The 17021-nt window shown below is 35.9% G+C and overlaps 2 protein-coding genes across 3 annotated transcripts in view; both read right to left on the bottom strand.

Annotated features, from left to right (window-relative positions):
• The window catches only part of qsm (Zona pelucida superfamily protein qsm), a 41823-nt gene extending 38906 nt beyond the window's left edge, over positions 1-2917 (bottom strand). Inside the window, exon 1 of one of the 2 annotated variants that reach the window (XM_066406926.1) lies at positions 2603-2917. In XM_066406926.1, the coding sequence (XP_066263023.1) occupies positions 2603-2663 (61 nt within the window). In that variant the 5' untranslated portion in view covers positions 2664-2917. The remainder of the gene's footprint in view (positions 1-2602) is intronic. The other variant, XM_066406925.1, reaches the window with a different exon arrangement.
• A 2240-nt stretch (positions 2918-5157) lies between these two features.
• conv (convoluted) lies at positions 5158-14971 on the bottom strand. The gene is made up of 15 exons (XM_066406124.1): positions 14445-14971; positions 13772-13941; positions 11111-11271; positions 10861-11055; positions 9645-9891; positions 9340-9594; positions 9156-9288; positions 8927-9095; positions 8519-8743; positions 8295-8379; positions 7284-7467; positions 6983-7083; positions 6728-6923; positions 5618-6131; positions 5158-5559 (listed from the first exon to the last, which is right to left on the bottom strand). The coding sequence occupies exons 1-15, from the start codon at positions 14698-14700 to the stop codon at positions 5181-5183; spliced, it is 3270 nt and encodes a 1089-aa protein (XP_066262221.1). The 5' UTR covers positions 14701-14971; the 3' UTR covers positions 5158-5180.
• Between the last annotated feature and the right edge of the window lie 2050 nt (positions 14972-17021).

Genomic DNA, 17021 nt, shown 5'->3' with positions numbered 1-17021 from the left:
ATTTTTTAAATTGTTTGGGAGCAACGGTAGAAATGGCAACGTGGCAGCATTCTTTTGTTTTAGAAATAGTGTGGCAGTGAATAGGCTGACGTGACCTATCAGAGAGCCAACAAAGTTGTCATACATTCATTTTAATCCTTCATTTAACTAAATGTGGATGTTTCTAATGTCGTTTATATGCAAACGCCTCTCTTCCTTTTCATCTATTTCGATGTCCATTAGTTGTAAAATTCCTTGTCGGTCCGACGGGCACACAATCGCAAGAAGTTTACACACATATGCATATATACGAAACTTTTAACGGTACTTTTTATTTGTCCGATCAATCAAAGTGGAAAAAAACGACTAACTGGACCCGAATTCGTTTATAATGGGATGTGATTAAGATTTTTTCGAGTGCATGCATACGCTGGTTCTTGTATTGATGCTATTCTTGTTTGACATGTTGAGAGAGAGGTTTCCCGAGGACTAGCTGATAGGTTTAATGCATCTTAATTGGTTTCCCCATGTAATTTGGTGAGTTAATTATGAAAGGTGTAATGCTGTCGTACAATAATTAGAGAACAGTGACCCCGAATCGCGGTCTTTTTTATAATGCCTTACGGCGATTATTTGTGCGATTGAGAATTACGACATTTAAGTTTACGACAAGCTCCTTGGGCTTTAAAAAATAGTGGAAAATAATTCTATTAGTTAACTTTGCAAGTTGCAAGTGCTCTTTTGCATTTTCTAGAGATAAATTAACAATCTTTAATCCATTCAATAAATTATATATTATACAACACAGTTTATAAACAATTTCTTTCGTTCTCTTCTTTACAACGACTTTGAACCAGCGATTGAATTTAGATAGCTGTTCTAGTTTCTATTATGAATTTAGTTGGATTTGTTGAGAAATATCTATTTGAATGATCATCGTTCTGTAGATATTAAGGCATACTAGAAAAAAATCAAGTCACTTTTTTCCTTTTTTCAACTTTTTAATCATGTAGAAATCGGATTTAAAGAAATTGCGAAATAGTAAACATTGATAAATAAAATTTAATATCTAATTTAGTTATTTTTCCTAATATTCCTAATTTTCACAAGTAAAGTGAGAGTTTCTTTTATGAAAACAGGTCACAGAATAGACTTCATTTCATAACTCAATTATCAAATGAATCCAGCAACAACTAATAATGGTCTAGAAATACAGAGTACATATTTAATGCTTTCAAATGTATACCAATTTCTTGTAATTCGTTCTTTATACAACAAAATTAGAAAAAAACATGTTTCAAACTCGATAAGAAATGCGATTTTATATAATTCCTGTCATATTCCGAGACCTCGCTTCGCCCATCCCATAGAATCTCATTCGTTATGTCGGGTCCACAACAAAACAGTACCTTCATGTTTTTCAACAATTTTGAGACAAAACGGCAACATTTTGGAGACTTTAGTGTCTCATTTCTGTTTTGTCTGCAAATTTGGCAACAATTTCGGGTCCCGTCTGTTGTCGGTAAATATCAAAAGGTTTTTGTTTTGTTCGCCATATGAGAATTACGTCGTTCCAATGGGGACTTGGAAACAAATCTAAAACATAGCCGCGTTTACGCCCATTCTCTGTGTTTCCATGACGTAGATATCAAAATTTGTTTCATAATTTATTGAAAAAACAGTACAACTATTTTTCACCACGATTTTCGAAATATGCGAGTCGTCAAAAATGTATCATAAGGAAGATAAGGCGATCCTCATTCGTTTCACTTTTACAAGGTAAGTTTTGAGCAAAATCTAAAAATATCTACATGTTAAAACAAATCTATATAATCCATATTGGAATTTATTTTTGCTTTTCTAAATTGAAAAAACGTAGTATTAAAAAATTAAAAATTACAACTACAAACGGATTTGAAAGCTCATTTATTAAGAAGATAATGAGTAAGACAGAGACAAACGATGCGCAAAATAATGTGCAAGACAGAGATAGATAAATTATTTTCACATGATCACATCCTTGTATGAGGCACTCTATATTCTATACATAATGTATATATGTATGACGGTATACAGGGTGCGTCAAAAAAAAAGAGTCTTTTTTGTAATGTCTCTCATCCCTCTGCTTAACTCTCAGATGATAGCAGACTGGTGCCTCGGTCTAATTACCATAATTTGCCATTAAATTTATCTCTGAATTTCCATTAACGTGTTTACACAATTAGCCACCGTCTTCACTGGATAAAGAAGTTTAGTACCATTTAGAATTTACATAGTTCTTAATTACATATATTCACTTAATTTTTAACTCATAATAATTTGACTGAAGAACTAGCCATTTGACAACTTGATTGACCAATTTACGGTCAATTTACCTCCTATCCCATCAAGTGATCAATTTTAGCTACGGACTGGTGACCTCATCTCAAGTGAACAACCTGTTTAAAATTCTTCAAAATCTGCAAGATTTTGTGGCGACAGTAAATTTCTTTTGCTTTTGAGATATTGTGAAAGTATAACGAACAGAAATGAAACATCTAAAAAACAATCAAAATCTCAAAAGCGCTTTCTTCTCTTTTTCCCATACAATCAGACCCCATCAGCATCGACCTCCGGTACTCACCTTTCGCAACACATTTCGCCACCACAAGACAACACCACACAGCACCAATAAGAACCTTCATTTTCGTATGCAAACGTCACGCACAAATGGCCCAGTTTCGCAGTCAGCCACCCTGATGAACAGATCGCAACAATCTCTAGACGTAAAAGTACCAACAATTTGAAAGTGAAATGTTGGCTACTGTACCGATTTCAGGCCAGTTCACTTCGCTCATACATTGGTTGCCATTGTGGTACCGACGCGGCCGAAATGGTACTACTGGTTGCAATGGTAATGGTACCGCGCTAAAGACACACAACACACGGTGGAGTGGGTTTTGGTTTACCTTGATGGTCGCGGTGTAATGTCAGAGGTGTTAATTCGTTGGTGGTACCATTGGAAAAATGCGATTTGTTTTATGTGGTTGTTATTTCCATTTGTACTTGAATGACGATGATTGTTGTTGGTTTTAGGCTGCCACATACATATGAATCTCAGGATGGACATTTTCTTTGTCGAGTTGAGTTGAGAAGACGACGACCTCATAACATTTCAAAACGTATTGATTATAATATGAGCATCACACGGCTAAGAATGGCCTAACAGGCTCGCTGTTCTAGAATGTGTCCAGAAAATATGTTAACAAACCTCAGGAAGTTGTTTTTTCAAAAAAAAAATCTTACGTATGTAAAGATAAATCCAGAAACGTTTCATTTGGGATACATAAAGCTTTTAAAAAATGGGGCAGGGGGCAGGGGTGTCCTCGGTGCCCCTTCCATGTGTTCAACATGTTTTGTATACTCGTTTTACAGCAACAAAATCGCATCTGTGATGCGCATCATTGTAACACAATGATTACCATAATAAAGGTAATTAAAAGCACTAATCACTCATTTATAAAAATAAAATTCCATAATACAAATACAGAGAGCGCATCCAACACGAAGAGCATTTCTCTTAATTGGTCGGTCGTTGCTCTTTTTTTTGCCCTATCACTCCATATTATGAGTATTATTCAATAAACCGCCTCATTACTCGGCCATTTCGTGATAAAAAATCATTAAACGAGGTAATTAGGCAGATAACTCGAATCAGATTTCGTAGTTTTTCATTCCCCGACTCAAACCTCGCATATGTTCTTTATCGGGTACCATCGCCCGAAAACAGTTACGTAAATGAGGTTCCCAGTTTGTCTATAATTAGCGACCGTAATATCTCGGGAACAATGAAAAATGGGTATCGGCGGGTAATTCGTTTCCTAATTAATTAGCGACACCATTCTAGAGGAGCGCGTAACAGTTAGTTTACTGAATATAACCTCTTCTGTTCGTTAGGATTATCAGGTGTCAGCCATGCGGGATTGTGAAGAAACTTCAGTTAATTGTAGAGAGGCCGAAGGGGCTTCAAGTTTCAAATTTAATCTTATCTTCTCTCCCTATCTCCCTGGTTATAGTAGTACCAAGCTTGCAGAAAAGTTTGTAAAACAAGATAATTTATAGGAACTATGTTTCTCCATTAGTGGTGTGACAACATTGACTTTTGATTGAATCTCCATGAAACTTACTGTATTTGGAATTCCTTGTCTGAATAGAAAATTTCAGGATATTTTTGCTAAGGCGCAAAAGTTTACTACTTAATTAGAAAATTCAAATTTTCAGAACAAACAGGTTGAATGCACCATTCAATTTCTGCAAAAAATCTCCTCTAAATATTGTATGTAAACGGTACACTTTTCAATTTAATTGGTGAATAAAGCGTGGCGTGCTGAAACCTCATTAGATGACACTACAGATCACAGTCCTTACACGAACAGATCATTTTGAAAAAAATTAATTACGGGAATAGGTATGCTGCGCCAATGAATTTCTAGGAAAATTCTCTTCTAAATTATGCCTGTAAATGGTAAACTTACTTTATCGTATATATAATACGATGCTCTTACTTTATTTGGGCAATAGCAATGGAAGTATCGTATTATATCGTATCGTATTTGCAAGTGAACTGATAACAGTGGCGTAGAGGCAGCTCATTTGATGGCATTACAAAACCACACAAATCCTACATGAAGAGAGAATGTTGAAATTTTCTAACTACCGATATATGCCTTTTACATATCTAAGCATCGTATTTTTAATATCACAATTGACGACCAAATTCAAAACTTGGCTATCAGTAGGTATAAGGGATTAGGAGAAAAACCGGCTAAATCATCGTCTCTAATAACCCGTATATTTGAAAAGAAAACCTCACCTAAAACATCCAATTACTGGAAAGACTCTGAGGTCATTAATAAGTCCTTTCATCCACCCGTCGGTCGCTATGAGACTGCGAAAATTGCCGATGCAGGCAGACGAAGGAGATCAATCGAAAGTCGCATTAAGAACTTACTAATTATATTGTCGCTAATTATATAGATCAATGACTCGATTGATGGCGCTCTAATGGGAGCGCTTGGATGCGAATCTAGACATTATTTATTAAACTGTCTTGCAGCGATCCCCTGCGGCTTGATTTTCTGTTTATAATACGCAATGATATTAGAAACGTCTTTTTATGGCTAAACTAATAAAAATACATTAAACGTAACAAGAATGTATATTTAGGCTATAAAATAATATCTCTCAATCAACAGCACAACCGCCACAACGACCAATAGTCGGCTATTTGCCGAGTACAAAAGACTCCTGCATCCGGAAACAGCGCCTTTATCCAAATCTCGACATTGTTCTGGATAAAACTTCCGTACACTATCCTTACTTGTTTTGGCCACAATACAGATCTGATAGCTTTTCTCCACCAAAGTTTCGTTCGCTTTTATCGTTTGACCTAAGTCGACTTCCAGCACTCTCTTAAAGTACGGCAAAGTCGTCTGGAAAACTATATCCAGAGGATTTTGAATGTTCCTTATGAAAAGCAACGTGTCGGCGATGTCATCCTGCTTCATCACGCGCCATTTTGCTTTGAGCATATTTTTCTTCCTATGAATCTGTCATAAATTCCATGCTTTTTAAAATGTTATTATATACAAAACCATACAAAGTAACTCCTCGGAACCTCAAATCAGGCAAAATATTGAGATCTCCTTCAAAACCATCCAAAATCCTGGTAGTATTAATATTAGATGGACAAATGAGTAGCTCCTCACTGAGCAAATGCAATCTCTTCCCTTCTAAATGCGTAGGACTTGCACAGGTGATCTCCTGGTACACTGAATCGAGATCCAATTGATTGGAAAAATGTCGCAGCAAAGGGCGTAAAAAGCAGTCGCAATGCACAGGATTTCCCTGGAACATCACAAGGACACCCTTTGTAATCATGCCAGTGGCCTCTGGCCCAATTTTGTCCAGACGATTTTCCTTTATGTCCAGCAATCGCAAATGGGTCGAGTTTTTCAAATGCGTCCAAGGGAGCTCATCCAGTTCGTTGCCGGTCAGGATGAGCCTGGACAGGTTGGAAGGAAGCCGAAAAAAGTCTGGATCGCTCGTTAGGTCATGCAATTTGTTGTGGGAAAGATCGAGGGATTTTAGGAGGGTCAAGTTGCCTATTACACCTAAAAAATTGTAAGTGTCACTTGTTTATTGAAAGATATAGAAACGGTACAATACACTTTTATTTTGAATATAGCAGGTGTTATATTTACGATCAAGGGCCTTATTGTTGAAACTAAGGAATTTTCTTCCGTAGAAAATTATGGCAAAAAAATCTATCAACGTAGTTCAGATGGAAAGGCGTGTTGGCAAAGCAGTGGCGTAGAACTGTTCCAAAAATTCATAACAAATATTTCAATATGAACATGTCCAATTCATAAACAAATTTTGTAGTTTATAGAAAAGCTCTTTAAGTTCATATTTACTTTTTGAATGTAATGAAGTATAATGAATTATTAAAGAACCTATTGAGGATTTTTCGGGTTTTCTAGCTGAACTTACGAATATGAGGGGTGTAGCACTGTTTTGAATGTTAAAAATTTTGTAATTTTGGAACAATTTGCGTAGAAACTGTCAAACTAGCGTATTAATTATTCAATGTTGCCACCTTTCGAACTTACCTCACAACAAATTCGGTTCGTTAAGCTCAATCGTTTGCGATCTGCCAAACCAACGTAATTTTCCCTTATCGATATGTCCGGAAATTCCATTTTCTTACCTTTCCTGATATCCGCAATGGCGTTATGGCTCATATTAAGTTTTTCCAATTTCCCCGTCCCAAAGGTCAGATCGTAGGTTATTACCGGGATGGAATTGTGGGACAGATCAATGTCTCTCAGTTTATACGGGACGTAAGGGTTGCTCGGGAACATTTTTCGCGTTATGAAGGTTATTTTATTGTGGCTCAGATTCAACTGAAAAAATATCAGCTCAGTTGGTACTTAGAAAGATAACTTGTATGCACCGAACGTACTCGTTCTAAAGATAAGCACTCCTCGAACACCCCGTTCGTTTTGTTATCCAGCTTAACAAGTCTGTTTCGGGACAGGTCCAAATCGGTCATGGAAACCAAACCTACAAAATTCCCAAACTACTAGACGCCAAAATAAATTACTTTTGCACCATAAACTAAATACTATTTATTATCAGGGCTGAGGTCCTTACCTCGGACAGCAATTTGATTTCCGTTGCAGCGAACGCAAACTCAATCTCTGTCCCGGCAATCAGGTCCTTCATAGTTAATGTTTTCGGCCCTTTGTGCGAAGTGCACTTACCTTGGAATGCCCCGTTTGGAATGACGCTGATGTTATTGTTGCCCATTTTCAGACGGATGAGCTGGAGCAGGCCCTCGAATGCCCTCGAGCTCACGTTCCTGATGTTGTTGTCCGAGAGGTCCAGTTCGAACATGACCGGCATTTTTCCGAATGCGTTTCGAGTCAATTTCGTCAGATTATTACCCTGGCATGTAAGAAAATATAAGAATAGGAGAAAATTTACAATAGGCAACGCCGCAATCGTGTTTTGTCAAACGCTTTCCGGATTTGTCTTAAATTAGGGCTACTTTGCATCTTACAATTTTCCTAGTAATTGTTATAGTTTTATCTTACACCTGACTTATATTAAGCCTCAAAAATGCATGAACGCTTTGAGGAACTAAATATGCATTTCACTCACATTTCGAACTTCACGGAATATTAAATAATTTTTCTCTTTATTCGAGGTTTAAAAAAACAGTGGAGTACTGAGATTGGAATGAAAATGTGAAAAATTCACGAAAAATTTCGTCCTGCTATTCAACAACAATTTTGAAAAAGTTTCATGAGCGATACCTATTACTGGCTTTTTGGCAAATTCTCTACAATCTAAAGACATCATTACTCAACATTGGTAACACTGCCTTTCCATGCCAATAAACGTCATATGTACAATTGCCATCACTGTCCTATTACTGATTTTACCTTGATTCTCTTTCTTTGGATCCTGACAAATTAGGCTAGTTATTTAACTTGACAAAAAGAAGGAGTAGATCTAAATTCGGTTATGATTACATTGACAGAGTAGACTAATTTTTTTAACGTCACGAAAAATATTGAAAATTAAAAGACTAGTTTTTAGATACTTTTTTTAAAATTAATGAAAACATGGATTCTGCTTATGACGTCTATCATATTATTTTCATTGGCGTGCATTCTTTTTTTAAAAACAAAAGCATAACACAGTATTGCCATTTAGTTAAGTTTCAATCTTCTCCGTCATCTTAAACTTAATCATTCTATTATAATTACCTGTAAATAGAGATACTGCAGTGCTGTCAGTTCACTTATGGACACCCATGGAGGTTGCGTCAATTCGTTATAGCTCAGGTTTAATCTGGAAGTTTCGACAACTAGTAAAACTTTCTCGATTTACTATACAAGTATCGAGGGCTTCAGCTATTTCAGCCACATTTAGTTTACACTTTAAGCCCATGCACATTCATCAGTATAAGTGGTTGAATAATCGGACTTACCTTTGAAGGGTCAACAAACTGGCAAAGCTCCCCTGTTCCAGATTGTCTCCAAGACGATTAAAACTCAAGTCGAGACTCAAAAGCGAGTTCATGGTGGGCCACAATTTTGCAGGTATTTGCTCGAAGTCGTTGTGAGAAAGATCCAGATGAGAGGTGGAAATTGGTAATATGAATAAGGTTGATAAGTTGTTATGGTGAAGGATCAGTTCTCTGGTGCTGGCCAATCTAAATATTATGGGCAATTTTTTGTCAATAAGAAGTTATTGTAATAAAATTTGCCCGAGCAGTGACATGAAACTGCACCTAATCAATCGAATTTCCATAAATTGGAATGCAAACGCGAACTTCAATTTCGGAGCGAAATGCAAGCAATAAATCCATCATACGGCCTGGAAATATTGGCGTTACCTCGTGAGCGCGCTCCTGGCTATATTTTCCAACTTGTTGTAACTCATATCCAGCTTTAAAAGGGTAGGCAGAGCCCCAAAAGTGCTCGGCTTAATGGACTCCAAAGAGTTATGGCTCAGATCCAGTGTTCTTAAGGAAAACAGCGTTTGGAATACCGAATTAAATATATCTGCAAGGAATTTTAATTATTGTTCCATCTCTCTCATTTGTCATTTTTTGAATGTTTTACCAGACAAATTGTTGTAAGACAAGTCAATCGTGTGCAATTCGTAGAGCTTTGGGAAGGTTTTCTTTGGAATGCTTTCGATGGAGTTATGAGACACATTCAGGATTTTAATTCCGGTCATATTGTGCAAAGGAATCTATGAATATTTTTAATAGTTATTAAAATCTAGAAAAACCACAATTTAAACCTGGTCTAAACTGCTGAAGAAGTTGTAAGAAAATTGCAACTCAGTGGCATAAGTAGTTTCATCAAAAGCCCTCTTGGGCAACTCCTTTAGCTGATTATGAGATAAATCCAACTTGGAAATATTCGCGCAGTTCTCAAAAGCCCCGTTTTCGATTGTACTGATCTGATTCTTGGACAAATTAATATCGGTCAAATAAATATCCTTAAAAGCCAGTTTTTGAATTTCGGTCACTTGGTTTTCGGATACGTCCAATAGCTGCAACAAGTCGAAATGAATTTGAGCATTTGAGTATCGCTGGAACTTACTTCGGCAAAGTTTAGCTGAAAAAACATCTGATAATCGATCTTCGTGATCAAATTTCGAGCCAAATCGATAGTGCCGATTCTCTGAAGAGAACCAAATGTCCCGCGACCGACGTCCGAAATTAAATTGTCGGACAGGAGGAGACGACGCAAAAATCTCATTCCTCGGAAAGAGTTTTGATCCAACTTTTTCATCTGATTGAATGACATGTTTAAGACTTTAAGCACTGTGTTCCTGGCAAATGCACCCCTGGAAAAAAGTAGTCAAAGACTTGGTCCATACACAGGGCTAGAAACAAATAAATCTAAGAGAACCTGTCATTCATGTGGAGCCATTCAGCGATCTTACAGCAACAACACTGAATATTTATTTTTTGTTTCTGTTTTATTCATCAGCGATTCAATCTAAATGAAATTTTTAAAAACGAATGCCACGTTTGTTGTTTTGTGTACGGAAAACCCATTTAAACTCATTTTTTCCTACAATATGGCTATTTTAATTTGCTTACCCAATTTTATTCACTTCGCATTCAGGTTATAAGCAATCCCAGGGCAAATATGTATCGTGAAAATGTTTTAATTGTGGTATGTGTAGTATAAATGTATTATAGAATTTGCATTTGAATTTTTGGAACATAAATAATAATTACTTTTTGGAGAGGGCATTCAAATCTCTGGATATTAATAATAATCATTCTTATTAATTAATATTCACATGCAGGAGAATTCAAATGTTTGGTGTAGTTTATTTGCTGTTTCAGTTTATCATACTACATTGAAACTGTATACTCTTTTCTCAAATAACAAATAACACTTTTCTAAGGCTTCTGAAATTCAAATTCCGTCATAGAAGGTTTTAAAACTCTCTGAAAGCTCTTAAAGTACCCAATAGTATAGTACATAAAAATACCTGAACAAACCTACAACTAACAATACATCTCATTGTAATCCTGGTTGCCCATTAAATTTTAGGGGCAGGGGGAGCATAATTTATATGATTGCCACGTCTTCGAATTAATCACATTTTAAGTGATGAAGGTTCAATTTTTAAAATCACATTTTATAGAAAATCCTGATTGTACAAATGCGGATTTATTCGTGATAAGAGCTGCTAATTTTTTTCTTGTGTATTCCGGCGTCTATATAAGTTTCCACATGCAAAGAAGAGTCATCGATTTCGTCTAGTATTTCGATTGAGCCCCAACTAACCTGAACTTACCTGGTAAGTTCCTTCAGACTATTATGCGACACATTAAGCCAGGCCATCTTCGTCAAATCCGACAAGTGGCTGGAGTCGATTTTCGGGATATTGTTAAAGCTCAGATCCAGAATTTCCACGTCCCTTAAGCCCTTAAATTGATTCCGCTTGAGCTCTTTGAGCTGATTTCCGTGCAGGTCTAGCGTCTTCAATTTCCTAAAAATAAACCTTTAAACTCTATTCCGAATTGTGCCAGGCTTTTACGACATACCTGAGTGGCTGCAATGCCTCTATAGGTAGGGTACTGAGATTGCCGTTGACTATGTGGAGTTTGAGCAGTTTACCGCTCAATTCGCTCTCGAAAAACGAATCTTTAGGGAGGTCGCTTATGTGGTGTCCGTCGATGTTCAGCACGGTTAAATTCCCCAGTATCTGGAATATTTGCAAGGGAAAGCTTTAAATCCACCCGGGTATTATCCAATGAGAGGGATCGTCACAATAAACAGTGTGTAAATCCTTGCTTGGAAATGGAAAACAGAATAAAAACGGAGATAAAGGAAGAGATTTATTTTTTCGTTGTATTTACTCGTGGAAATTGTTCTCTGACAAAAAAATATCTCCCAAGGAAATCCCCAGAAATACGTGGAAGTTAAATTGTTAGCTTTAAGGCTCTTAGGTATTACGTCATCGCTAATGCCCTTGAGGGCCATGCAGAGGCGTCGCAAATCTCTATTACATAACAATATGGTAAAACAGCACCCATAAATCAAATTCAATATTCCACAATATGATTTAAACTTCACCCTCGATAAACCGTTTTTCGTTTCTCCTTTTTATTTGCCCCGGAATCTAACGATATTAAAAATTTATCGGATATGGAAAGTAATGGGGATTATTCGGTAATAAGAGTTTTCGATTTACAGCAGGGAAACAGGACCCAAGGGTTTTATGGCTCTGTGTACTGAATATCGATGGCCGGATTTTTTGGGGGAGAATACGGAAGAATTTATCCTGTTGGAAAAGTAAGAAGTCTCTAATTACTCCTTTGGAGTCGAGTAATAATGATAGGGGCCGTTCGGAAAACACCATTAAGCTTAAGCACGAAGCGATTATTTTAACTGGCACACATTTTGTTTACTAACATTTAGCCCTTGTATGGGCCATACGGTGTGCCCTCATTTTCCTTATCGTGCTGTTTATGTTCCCCATTAAGGGCAGAGGAAAAGTCATCGCGTTTGGTTATTGTAGATTTGAGAAAAAGCTTTAAAATTAAATGGAGATTAAAAGACAAAAAGGGCTTTCTCTGATGGCGAAAGCAGGATTTTCCTTCATGAGCTTTCCTTTGGGCTCTAGAACTTAAACTTTATTATTTTTTTAGATTCACACTTTAAAGATGCACTATATTAGACTCCGTATTTAGGCCTTTAAAAAATTACTATTTTTAGTAATTAAAATCTTCGAAATGGCATTTGCGGTCTCGTGAAACCCTATTCAATTGAGCCGAACATATTTCAATTTTATATAGAAATTTTAGTTTGTCTTAAGTCACTAGAAGGTTAAAAAATTAGCGATTTTCAAATCATTAACAATTACTATATTTCTAAGTAAGTTGAAAACGTTTTTAAAACGATTCTGGTATTAAAATTTATGTGAGTTTCAATGCTGATTTTCAAGTTGAGTTTCACTTTCACTACTTCAAGATTCACTATTTTAAAATGTTTTCTCCATTATTCAACGTTCATTAACAGGGTTATTTCCTTTGAAGAAATTGATCTACGAAAATAGTTTGATGTAATTTAATATAGCCAACGTCTTGCGCAAATTAATTATTCCTTGGTTATATTTATTTATGGCCATTGTTGGTTCTTCATGAATTCATATTTATTTTTAATAGGTGTGGGTTTTGTTGTTGCAAGCATATTATGCGCTGTATGTTATAGCGCAGTACATAATAAATAAATAAATAAAATAACAAATACACAATTTAGATTCAAATCGAAACTAATGGGAATTTGGTGAAACGAAGCTGTTAAATTATGAATGAAGCGAAAATGCGTTTGGGATAAAACAGCGATCTCGAAGCAATTATACTGTGAAACAACGCAATAATTACACGTGCAATTTTAATTACAGATCGGGACAGGAAATAACATGTTTCGCAGCAATTTTTCAAATAGGATTCAGGAAATATGTATAAATTTTGTGGCTATTTACCAGTGGCAGACATACATATGTATTTAATCGGACAAATCAATGCTGCCATAAAAGCTTAAGAGATCATGAAAGGTGATCAAACCTGATATCACTTCGGAAAGGATGTTTTAAAAATTATGCACTTGGTGCAGATAATCTAAAATTGTATATTGTCCTTATTTAAATGACTTTCTAACTCCATCAGCATTATCAATTGACCGACCAAGTATTGTACGGTATCATACCATATTATACCATCATTGGCATTTGTTCCTCTTTGATAACTTCAAATCGTCAAAACTTGGCATTTCTGTATATCAAGAAGCAAGCAAGCGAATTTATCAATCCTCTGGACAAAGGCAAATGATGCCCAAAAGGTCCTTTTAAGCTGCTCGAAACAATGAAACACAGGGTCCTACTCCTTTTTTAGGTCTAAGCCCTTTCGAGCTCGACTGACACTAGATAAATCCCCGCTATTTAATAATTCTTCTTGTCTCTACCTGGCAGACTATCTCCAAGTACTTTTTAACGAATTGCACCTAATAAATTCCGGTCTTTCCGAGTTTCCAAGTTCGCCCTTTAAGGTGTATGAGTTATTACTTCCAATAAGTGTCAGCGGAGAGATTTCGCTGCCGCAGCTGAAATACTGTCGGATTGTCGCCCCGAGGCGGCCCTTTATTTTATTGTGAATAAAATTGTCGACATATACACATTCCGTAGGGCGAACTTTTCAACTTACCTTAAGGGCGGCCCGGGGGAATTCCAGCAAACTCGAATTAATGACGTGCAGCTCATTCAAGGTGGCGTTCACCCCCAAAAAGGCGAACTCATCAATTACTTCCAAAGGAGTCTCCGCGATCCGTAATATTCGAAGTTTCAGTTTGTACAAAAGACTACCGAAAAGTCTCCCTGAAACGAGTGGGTTTTAATTAATTTTAATCCATATTAATTGGGTTAGATGTAAAGTTTCTTATAGCACAAGAGGTTTATTAGGTACGAAGGAAGAGAGGGGTGAGGGGGGGGGGGGGGGGATTCCTATCAAAACATTTGAAACTCGGACAACTCAGATATAATCAAAAACAGATAGTTTTGGATTTTTAAGATCTATTGATGCCCTCTTTTTAGATTCTGGAAATCTTAAGAATATAGCAGCTTTGAGCAAACCGTTTTTAGCTTTACGATTCTTCAAAAACATGCAATTCTATGAATATTGGCGATATTTTCTTGTATATTCGTACACTTTTCACCTTTCTATACATACATATGGATGTATATGTAGAGACATAAAAAGTGTTAGTTTCATGAATACACATAGTCGCAACTAAGTAAGCTAATCACATTCTTTACTGGCGCAATCGCAACATCTGCCCATAAATAAAATTCTTGACCCACACACTACAATTAAATCTTACCAATATGAGAACTCCTTATGGTCAAAACCTCTACTGGAAGCTCGAAAGTACCCAAATTGCCCAAAGCCAAACTCATGCTGGCCAGATTGGTGTTGTTGCAGCTGACCCATATCCCTTGGTCAGTTTCTACATCACAAGTGCAAGGGTGGAGTAATAATTTTTCCTTAGGGCACCTATATTGAGGCCCTGGAGGGATGTATTCTGCTTGCACGTGATTTATCGTTAAAATCCAGATAATGAGGAGTTTGTTCATCATTGCCGTTTTTCTCCATATAGACTATGACAGTAGTATAAAAATGTTCCTGTGTTGCGCCTAGTAAATTCTCACTTTCTCTTGTAGTATTTACCTGATAAGACTGATGATTGAAGCAGGAATGTGTAACTGTAAATTGTTTAACACATACTAAACAAATTCTGTTATTGTGACTCGGGTTTGAGAGCGATGTTCCACATGGTAGAATAAAAATACACTATTACACGTACTGTTTCATTCGTCACCGAACAGTACAGTCACTTTTACTGACCAAGGTTACCATGCGGACTGGTAGCACAAGACATACTTAAGTCAACAGCGAAGAGAGAGAGTTTTTGCGTTATGCACACTAGGACAAAAATACCGTATTGTGGTAGGCTGAATCTTAATTTTGTTGAATTAAGTTTTATTTCCAGAAATATTCCTAAAATTTAAGTGATGTGCTTTATTTGGCCAATTTTAATATTTCAGAATACCTCCAATACACTCTCTGTTTAATAATTAATAATTAAAGAAATAATTTAAAGGTTGAACCCTACAGAAAACCATGAGCTCCTCTCTATTTTAATTTTTTATTCTTAGGAATTTTTCAAAGAGTTGCGGCATTATGATCATATCACAGTTTTAAATTTTACCAATTTTGAACATCCGATTAGAAAGAACTTTCCAATCCTTTGGTAAAGTAACTAACACATGACAAAGCAAAGAATAATAGAGTAATGGAAAACAAAATGTTAACTAATTTGCTTGAAAAATTTAATGAGCAACGAAGAAATCGGGTCTTTCTTATTAGTAATTTAAAAAATCAACGGGCAGTTAAATTTATCAAGAAGATTATTTCCATAGAAACAAAGCGAAGCATTAATCAGTGTCTTGATTTTTATGGAAATTATCTTCTAAACAGTGTTACCTGCTCTACTTTGATTTATTCCTAAGAAATTATTTAAAAACGATATGTAGTGCCATCTTTGAGACGTTATCCGAAGCTATCATATATCGATAACAAAATTACAATTATCTTTCTGTTTTTCATTATTTCTAACGTAATAGGTCGATATCTCGCGAGTCGTTAAAGCAGAAACCTGCAAATGGGTAAAAAGTATTATTCACCATCAAGTCAAGATATATATTGATAATATACAGAATAATCAAAAAATATTTTTGTTTTTGTTTTCTAACCGTACTCTATAAATAACACTAGATTAAAAAAGAGATGATTAATTACGTATTGAGTATTCCATTATTAGTAGTTTAATACTCCAAAAAGGTGACAAAATTCAGAATCAGAACAGATCAGAATTAAAATATATAGATATTAGAAAATTGTGTAGAGACTACCATTTACCCAATTAGTATTGTTGTTCTGTCCTCAATTATCCTTATGGGTAATGAGGGTAACTAATACATAATATAAATAATAATAGAAAATGGCCTCGCATATCAAATTCTTTTTCTCCCTTTAATTTCCTCCGAAACTTTTTCTGTGTTTTCCGCCCATAAAAACTATCTCGGGCCATAAAACAAAATAACTTTTTCTATATCGTGCGCCGCTTTGTTATTTTGACAAATGTCATTTTTCAAGCGCCCCATCGTCGAACGAATAACAGTAGCGAAAACATCCATAAATAAGCCAAATAAAACTATTCCGGATTATAATTTTATCTCTCGTTGTGGGGCGGCCTCCCCATTGGCCGACGAGGGGATGCTGTTCGGCCAACGGGGCCGCTTGGATTTCGGGCGGACGGTGGTGGATTGGTCTTAATATCGAGAAAACTTCAACGTTTAATGGGGTGCTCATGTAAGGTGATATTATAATAGACAAAAACGTTCACTATTCCATAATTGGATTTAGACTTTTAATAGCCATTTACACTAAGTTTTTTTTGTATACTTAGATTTAAGGTATACTTTTAACTCTGCCAGTGCTCTCACTTTTTGAAGGGTTCTATGCCAATATTGTAATTCCATTTAATGAGATTTTCTCAAATTTATAGTGATGGAGCATCACTTTTCAATTTTTTAATGCTTTCTCAACAATCAGGAAAATCATTATCTCAACCAAAAATACCTCGAATTTATCACCTGGAGAAGCACTATAAATCCCTAAAAACAAGGTTCTGATACCTTTTTTGATTTTCGCCATACAGGATAATTTGATGCTGATACCTCTGTGCCATTCTAAAATAGAGCTGTTCGAGATTGTATTTTCGTTATATTAAAATCTTACTAGAGAAGTCTAGCTTTAATATTATAACTGAAATCAATAGGATAGACCGAAGCCCCTCAAAATTTTTAAAATATTTCCCAAGGAGGGCGATGTTCAC

Source organism: Euwallacea similis, chromosome 3 (assembly GCF_039881205.1).
Source record: "Euwallacea similis isolate ESF13 chromosome 3, ESF131.1, whole genome shotgun sequence".
In the NCBI taxonomy this organism is placed as follows: Eukaryota; Metazoa; Arthropoda; class Insecta; order Coleoptera; family Curculionidae; genus Euwallacea; species Euwallacea similis.
The sequence above is the reverse complement of the archived record's forward strand: the minus strand, read 5'-3'. Positions and strand labels throughout refer to the sequence as shown.